This window comes from Trichechus manatus, unplaced genomic scaffold (assembly GCF_000243295.1).
Source record: "Trichechus manatus latirostris isolate Lorelei unplaced genomic scaffold, TriManLat1.0 scaffold00165, whole genome shotgun sequence".
In the NCBI taxonomy this organism is placed as follows: Eukaryota; Metazoa; Chordata; class Mammalia; order Sirenia; family Trichechidae; genus Trichechus; species Trichechus manatus.
Genome location: NW_004444101.1, coordinates 589,325 through 598,339, shown reverse-complemented (window position 1 = coordinate 598,339; position 9,015 = coordinate 589,325). Strand labels below are relative to the sequence as shown.

At 43.9% G+C, this 9,015-nt stretch overlaps 1 protein-coding gene across 1 annotated transcript in view; it reads left to right on the top strand.

Annotated features, from left to right (window-relative positions):
- The window catches only part of LOC101343641 (IQ and AAA domain-containing protein 1), a 64,809-nt gene extending 56,010 nt beyond the window's left edge, over positions 1 to 8,799 (top strand). Inside the window, exons 10-11 of the mRNA XM_023740861.1 lie at positions 5,179 to 5,417; positions 8,281 to 8,799. Of these exons, the coding sequence (XP_023596629.1) occupies positions 5,179 to 5,417; positions 8,281 to 8,391 (350 nt within the window). The 3' untranslated portion in view covers positions 8,392 to 8,799. The remainder of the gene's footprint in view (positions 1 to 5,178; positions 5,418 to 8,280) is intronic.
- The last annotated feature ends 216 nt before the right edge of the window (positions 8,800 to 9,015 follow it).

The following is a 9,015-nucleotide window of genomic DNA, read 5'->3' as shown; positions in this document are numbered from 1 at the left end:
AGGTGGTGGAGGACGAGCAGCAAATGAGAGGTTGAGGAGTGGAAGTGGTGATGGTGCAAGTTGTTGTTTGTGTTATCTCTTGCGGCACAACAAACATCCCCAAAACTTAATGGCTTAAAACAACAAATTATTGACTCCCTCCCATAGTTCTGAGAGCTGCCTGGGCTCAGCTGGAGAGTTCTCCCTTGAGGCATCTCATGATGTTGCAGTCAGATGTCAGCTGGACTGTAGTTATCTGAAGACTCAATGGGGCTGGACATCCAAGATGGCGCACTCTTGTGACTGGCAGTTGATGCTGGCCGATGACTGGGAGTTCAGCTGGGGTTGCTGCCCAGATAGACTCTGGGAGGCCTCTCCTGTGGCTTTGCACAGCATGGTGGCCAGGTTCCAAGAGAGCCTCCCAAGAGGCCCAGGCAGAAGCTGGAAGAATTCTTATGACCAGCCTCAGAAGTCACATAGAGTCACCTTCACCACTCTCTATTGCCAGTCCCGGTTCAAGGGCAGCCAGCTACATGGTGGTGTGAGTACCGGAGATGGGGCTCACTGAGGGCCCATCTTTCTGACCATATGTAACCACTGCCATGGTGGTGGTAGTGGTGGGAGATTTAGTACTGAGATGGTGATGGTGGTGTCAGAGTTATAAATGGTGTTGTCAGTGATGGTGATGGTGGTGGTGGTGGTGGTGACAGTGGTGGTGATGGTGGTGATGCCGGGGAGGTTGGTGTTCATGGAGATGATGATGGTCATGGTGGCATTAGTGGCAGAGGTGATGGTAGTGGTGGTGGTGTGGTGGTGATGCTGGGCAGGATGGTAATCATGATGGAAACAGAGGTTACAAGGTGTAATGGATATGACGGCAGTCGTGGTGAGCCCAGTCCATGGGACAGTAGTGGTGGAGGTGATGGCGGTAGTGATAATGTGGTAATGGTGGTTAGCATTAGTGGTCGTGCTAAAGATGATTAGTTCAGACTTGGTTTCTGTTTATCTTCTCCAATTATAATAGAACCACCAAAATGGAGCAAGGAGTGGGGGTGTGATCCTATCTAGTTGATCTTAAGTGCCTAGTCAATTTTATTTGCTAAAAGAGCAACCCTCTACTTCCCACGTATTATAAACTATTAGCTTATTAACCACTCCATGTTCAATATGTGCTCATTTCTATCGTAATAAATTGTGATCCTGGCTTCACAAATCAATGTTACATGCAAAGTACAGGAAGACTTTGGATCCAATTACTTCTCCATTCATCTAGAAGCTTCTCTGTCTTCCATAGCCTCGATGCCCTCCACTGGTTCCTTTGCACCTAGCCAACATCAAAGAAAAAGAGAGAAAGGGCGTGGAGAATCTCACAGGAGATTTTAGGGACTGATGCAGAAGGGGCCAACATTTCTTCCACTCATATTACATTGGCCAGAATGAGTCACATAGCCCACCGTGGTTAAAGGGACAGGAAAGCACATTCTAGCCCAGGAAGGAGAGAAGACGGAGATGGGTAGGCGCTGGCAGCTTCAGCCACAGTCAGTTCGTGGAGAGGGTTCTACACACAAACACACAGCACACTTTTGCTTCATGGGAGCTCATCCACTCTTGCTTCCCCTTTGGTCAGATTTCCTCTTCCCTTCTCTCTTCTCCTCCCCTCCCCTCCTGTCTCTTCCCTTCTTTTCTCTATTTCTTCTTCCCTGTCCCCCGCCTCCTAATTCCTCCTTCTCTCTCTCTTCTTGTGGTTGTTCATTGCTATCCAGTCAACTTCAGTTTACGGCAACCATGTCACAGAATGAAACGTGGCCCATTCCTGCGCCATCTTCATGATCAGTCCATCTCATCACCCAGCACTGTCAGGCAATATTCTGCTGTGATCCATAGGGTCTTCATTGGCTGGTTTTCGGAAGTAGATCACCAGGGTTTTCTTCCTAGTCTTAATCTGGAAGCTCCCCTGAAACCTGTCCACCATGGGTGACCCTGCTGGTATTTGAAACACCAGTGCCACAGCTTCCAGCATCACAGCAAAAGGCAAGCTACCACAGTAGACAGACTGACAGATGGGGGTGGTTCTCTATCTCTACCTCTCTCTCAATATCTTTTCTCTTCCTCCTCCTCCTTTCTTCTCTTCCTCTCTTTCTGTCTCTCTTTCTCCTTCCCTCTCTCCCCCATCTCTCTCATTTCTTGTATTTCTTCCTGTTTCCCTCCCTCTCTCTGTTCCTTGTTGTTGTTGTAGTTAATTAGCGTCCTGTTGGCTCCAACTCATGGCAACCATATCACAGAATGAAACATTGCCCAGCCCCTTGCCATCTTCCTGATCAATCCACCTCATCTTCTAGCACTATATCAAGCAATATTCTTTTGTGATCCATAGGGTTTCCATTGACTGATTTTTTTTTTCCATCCCAAGCTCATGGCAGCCCCATGCACAACAGAATGAAACACTGTTCAGTCCCTCACCATCCTCTTGATCGGTTGGGGATCGAACCATTGTGATACATAGGATTTTCTTTTTTTTTTTTTTTTAATTTGTAGGTGAAGAGTTTACAGCTCAAGTTCTCGTACAAAAATTTATGCACATATTGTTATGTGACACTAGTTGCAATCCCTATAATGTGACAGCACATTCCCCCTTTCCGCCCCGGGTTTCCCATGTCCGTCCAACCAGCTCCTGACCTTTTCTGCCTTCTCATCCTGCCTTCAAATAGGAGCTGCCCATTTGGTCTCATGTATCTCCTTGAACTAAGAAGCACACGATTCACGAGTATTATTTTAATCCAGTCTAATAATCCAGTCTAATTTTTGTCTGAAGAGTAGGCTTCGGGAATGGTTTTAGTTCTGTGTTAACAGAGCATCCGGGGGCCATGGCTTGGAGGGTTCCTCCAGTCTCAGTCAGACCATTAAGTCTGTTCTGTTTATGTGAATTTGGGTTCTGCACCCCACTTTTCTCCTGCTCCATCAGAGACTCTCTGTTGTGTTCCCTGTCAGGGCGGTCATTGGTTGTAGCCCGGCACCACCTAGTTCTTCTGGTCTCAGGTAATGGAGTCTCTGGTTTATGTGGCCCTTTTGTCTCTTGGGCTAATATTTTCCTTATGTCTTTGGTGTTCATTCTTCTTTGATCTAGGTGGGTGGGGACCAATTGATGCATCTTAGATGGTCGCTCACTAGTTTTTAAGACCCCATATGCCATTCACCAAAGTGGGATGCAGAACATTTTCTTAATAAACTTTGTTATGCCATTCACCTAGATGTCCCCCAAAATCACTGTCCCCAGATCCCAGCCCCTGCTACTCTGTCCCTTGAGTATTTGGTTGTGTTCAGGAAGCTTCTTAGCTTTTGGTTTAGTTCAGTTGTGCTGACTTTCCCTGTATTGTGTGTTGTCCTTCCCTTCACCTAAGATGATTCTTTTTCTTTTTTTAATTTTTTTATTGTACTTTAGATGAAGGTTTACAGAACAAATAGTTTCTCATTAAACAGTTAGTACACATATTGTTTTATGACAATGGTTAACAACCCAACGACATGTCAACACTGTCCCTTCTCAAACTTGGGTTCCCTATAACAGAGTCAGGAATAGAAGGCTATGGAATGTGTGGCTAATTGCCTCCATGAACAAATGCCTCCATGAACAATTGCCTCCATGAACAATTGCCTCCATGAACAATTGCCTCCTTTGTCATGAGACCAGGAAAACTGGATGGTACCTCACTACCATTACTGAACATTGTGATCAAAGATTTTATAGAAGAATCCTGAGCAAAAGAAGGGAAATGCAGAACAGAATTTCAAATTTTCATGGAATCCAGATTTTCTGGAGCTACAGAGGCTGCATGAACCCCTGAAACTACTGCCCTAAGATAATCTTTAAACCTTAAACCAAAAATATCCCCTGTAGTCTTCTTAAAACCAAACAATAGCTTCGTTCAACTAGTAAAGAATATCTAGCTTAAGCATCGTGCTCTTTGAAGATCTATCTATGTGGACTCAAACTGACAATAGCAACTTGAAAGATTCTACAGGAAATTTAGGGGGCAGTGAGTTCATGTTAATGGGAGAAGAACAGTCCACAAAAGGAGGGTGAGAATGGTTGCTCAACTCAGACTGTAATCAATGTCACTGAATTGTACATGTAGAAACTATTGAATTGGTGTATGTTCTGCTACGTATATTCTCAACAACAACAACAAAAAATAAATTATAAAACCAAAAAAAGTTACTAATATCCCTCAAACCCAGTTAAAATTCTTTCTTCAAGACCTTTGACCAGCTCCTGCTGGTGCCAAGACCATCCTCTGGGGTGAAGTGGACAGCCTTGTGAATGCCCTTCATCCTTTCTCACCGTCTGGATGCAATTACATTAGTCACAGGGTCTCCCTTACTGCTCTTGGGCGCTCTTTACAGAACGGACGTGGTTCTCTAAATGTGGTCTGATTTTAAATGCTGTGCAGGAGGAGTTCATTCTATCTCTAAAAAGTAAGCATCAGGATAATGTCATTATTCATTTTCACAATATCCCTTCATTCTAACGGAACTGTCTCGGTCGCCGCAGGTCCCACTGTCCCTGAGGACAACCAGGCATCTTTCCAGTGGTTTCTCTCAACCTACATGTGTTGACCATTGTTGGGGGGAGTAAATAGGGTCAGATTTCTGTGTTTAATACAGTGCGTACTGGAGTGTCTTACACCCAAAAAGAACTGAACCCCACAGTAGTTAAATTGAAATGGGAATCCCATTTGAATTCCACATGTAAAAATAATGTTATGAGTGGACTTTATAATTAGAAAGTATATAAGTGAGACTCCTACTTGCCCAGACTCTTTGGGAAATATTCTGATTAGCAGAGATCCCACATCTGCACCCTATGTGAATTTCTGATTTGGAGAGATTGTAAGCCTATTCAAAGGTACCACAGTAAAGCCATACTGACATGATTTAATTGTCCTTGTCAATCTGCAAGGGGCTGGTGGATCTACAGAGCCCGCGGTCGGCAGTGTGTCTGCCTCATGGTTGAAAATTACCAAGAGGAAAGCATGTTGTTATTTTAGCTTCCTGTTCATCTGAATTACAAATAAAGTGGAATGGGCTCCTTGTGGATTCCTTTCTCGATGAGACGCAGCTTGGTACCAGAGCTGGCCTGACGTGCTTTCTGTGCGCTAACTCCTGTTCTCTGTGTCTTCACCACCACCCCGGGCGCAACAGTCTTGTGGAAACAAATCATCCAGCGAAACGGAGGAGTCGTGACGAATGCTTTGAACATAAGTTGCCTTGCAAAGGTGACCGATGGCTTCACCCAGGGACACATCGTCCAGGTGGTCAGAGGCGTGCTCACAGACCGAAGAATCCGGCAGCAGATACACAAGCCTCTGAGAGCAGTCGAGTTCATTTCGGCCATAGCCAGCATGGATCCCGTGTACCAAGAGGAAGAGGACAGCTTTAAGGTAAGCGGACACCTTGGTGGCTTAGTCTCCAAGCGCTGCTGTAGCAGAAATCCCACAAGTGCATGGCTTTGAAAAAAAGAATTGTATTTGCTCACGGTTCGGGAGGCTAGAAGTCCAAATTCAGGGCGCCTGGTCTGGGGGAAGGTCTTCGTCCCTTTCAGCTTCTGTTGCTTGGTTCCCGGGCGCTCTTCCTGTGGCATCTGTCTTCCCCTGTTTGCGCTCGCTTCTGTGTCTAATCTGCTTTTAGCATCTCTCAGCAGTGACTAGGTTTAGGACACACCCTTCGCTGACATGGCCTCATTAACATAACACAGAAGCCCTGTTCCCAAACAGGATCACACCCACAGGTATGGGGTCAGGACTGCAACACATACTTTGTGGGGAACACAATTCAATCCATAACAGTGGCCAAATCTTCATGGCAAACACTTGTCTCACCCCTTCCTGCTCTGGCCTCCCTACTGCCATCACCTTGGACTGTGCCAGACACAATGAAATTGGAAAACTTGAAAGAAATGTTTGGATCCCAAAATCATTCAAACCTTAGCAGCAAATCGTGTCTTCCAACTTTTAGAAAAAGCATGGCCCTTGGCCCTATCAATTAGCAGCCACTGGATTGCCCTTCCCACCATTGGGTTGGTTTTCATTGGCTTTTGCTTCATATTTCACATAACGGAACAAGTTTTGCATAGAGGTTAAAAACAAAAAAAAAACAGTTGCCATTGAGTGGACTCCAGTTCCAACTCATGGCAATCCCACACGTGTCAGAGTAGAACCGTGCTCCAGAGGGTTTCCAATGGCTGACTTTTTGGAAGTAGATCTCCAGATCTTTTTTCAGAGGCACGTCTGGGTGGACTCCAACCTCCAACCTTTGAGTTATTAGCAGAGCATGTTAACCACCCAGGGACTCCACCTAGACGAAACCATTCTCTAAATAGTATGCATCCATGCTGTTTTTGTCCCATCTTTACTGTGGTACTCTTCATTTTTCACTATGCTTGCCAGAGAAAGTGTAATCACTTTCTCTTCACAAGAGAATTTTCTAAAATTTAGGTTGCCAATTTTTAAATACCTTCTGGAAAGTTCATAGAGTGTTTCCATCTGGAGGAAACTTTGAGAGTCATCTCCTCCATCTCCCCCTCTTATAGAAGGAAACGAAGTCACAGGGAGTTGTGTGCTTTATCCAGACGCATGGCTGCTCTGAGGCACAGTCAAGATAGAACCCTAGTTCCTGATGCCCAGGCCCCAGGCCCTCCTCCAGCCCTATCTGCTCTCCTCTTGAGTCAAGATGAGCACGGTTGTGCTCCCTTTCTGGACCTGGAGGTAGTTTCCTTGGCCAACTGGGAAGACAAGGCAGGAGAATCCCATCCATGTAGTCCAAGGCCACCATAACATTTGCCATGTGATCACCAGAAAAAAGAACTGGAATTCTCATGTAGGCCTATTATCTCTGGAAACCCACTTAAGATTGGGCAAATGTCTCTCTACAATGTATCATTTTTCCACCAAATATAAACATTGTGTTTCCTTTGTGGTTTTACCACCAATGCTTCAGTGGGAGGTGAAAGATAGTCGTGAGAGTGATCCTGAAGCAATGGTCTACAAAGGGGCTGGCAAACTTTTTCTGTAAAAGGCCAGATAGTAAATATTTTAGGCTTTGAGAGCCAGACAGTCTCTGTTGAAACTACTCAACTCCGTGTTGTAGTGAAAATGCACCCATAGACAATACATAAAAGAACGGGCATGGCTGGCTTCCAATAAAACTTTGTTTGCAAAACAGGCAGTGGGCCACATTTGGCCCATTAGCCATAGTTTGTGGATCCCTGCTCTAGCAAAGCTGAAAAGAAAAATAATATTCTCAACTCCAGCTGCAGATTTTACCAGTAAAAAAAAAATGATATGGTATCATTAAAACCCCTAAAGTCACATCAAAGCAACAGAAGTATTTCCTAAGAAATCAGAATCCAAGCCCCAACCACACACATCAGGGTTCTAAATTGAAATATTAATGCCTCATTGGCAACATTATATGCCACCAGACAGTGAGATAATATCCGCAAATTGCTGAGGAAAAACAACCTGCTCCCTGAAATTTCATATCCAGCTAAACTAGCATCCAAGAGTAGGGAGAAAACAAAAACATTTTAAGACACACAAAGACAGAGATAGTTTTCCACTCACAGCCACTTCAGAGAGCAATGTACACATTACTCACATGTGTGCAAGGCAGTGTGTAAAAACTGTGAACTATGATGTTGTCCATAATAATAAAAAAATATGGAGACTTGATAAATAACTTGTAGTATAGTCATTCAGTGAAATATTATGACTCTAGAGTTTATAAACAGAAATGTTTCTCATGTTTTAAATAAAGTGCAAAGGTTGAGATAAATGCTGTCACAGGACCAGTTACAATCACAGTTTGTTGTTATTTTGGTTCCAGTATTTATGCCATATTTTCAACAGAGTCTTCCCCTTCAGTGATTCACACGTGGCCACCAGCCCAGCTTCTAGAGTCCATGTGTGAACCATTGAGGGCCATTCATATTACCAAGAAAACCCACAGGCTCAGGACAGAGAAAGAGCACCAAGAAGATAGGGGAACTTAGCTGGACAGGACTGTTAGTTAGATTTGGCCCGTGATTCTCTGAAACTGTTAACTCCTTGAGTAGACCTTTCCATTCATTCAGAAATACTGATTGGAAAGCCCATTGGCCAAAAGTCCGTATTAAACACACATTAAATGCCCAAAGTGCAATGATGACTTGCCCCTTCCTTCCTAACAGGCTTTTCTTTATTTTTAAAAGTATTCCGGTGAATCTATGTGATCTTCATATTTTTCTAAACATCTATTTTATTTCAGGACTGGTATGCCAAAACTCCTCTGGGTAGAAAGCGAGCTTTGGCCCTGACAGGAGGTGAAGCAGAAAAAGAAAAGGATAAAGGAAAAAAGAAGGAGAAAAAGAAAAAGTAACGCCTTCCTGGAGAACCATCCTTGAGTCTCTCTCACGGAGGGAGACAGCCCCAACTCTCCAGAGGGAGATTCACTGTCCAACGTCTGCAGAAATGAGCAGCGTCCAGCTGACTCCAGGAGCTCGTTAGCCTCTGCATACGCTCAATTGTACCCTTAGCAGGCTGGATACTAGGCTGGTTGCCCATGACAGCTGTTTCTAGAGCTTATAATTGTTTCTTAGCTTACGTAAAGTTTGTATATAACCCACATTCACTCTTCACACACTCGACAATCTTTCTGAGTTAGACACTTCATCTCATCAGCACTAATTGCCAGATTTAAAATTCAATGGTTAGAAAACGTTTTAATTTGACAACTTAGTAAGTAACTTGAGTACATCATAGCTACACTCACTAGCTTTTTATTAATCCATACACACTATATATTACCTTTGCACATATTGTTATAAATTAATTATTTGCTCTATTAGTATCTTTTATATAATGGAATAAAGCTGTTGTCCTTTAACTAACTCAGTCATTTGGTTGCTGGAGCTAGAAATGATGTTAAAGATGAATTATTTCAGCCTCCTAATTTTGAAGATGGGGAAACTGAGGTGCCCCGGGTTGCACAGTTAATTTTTGG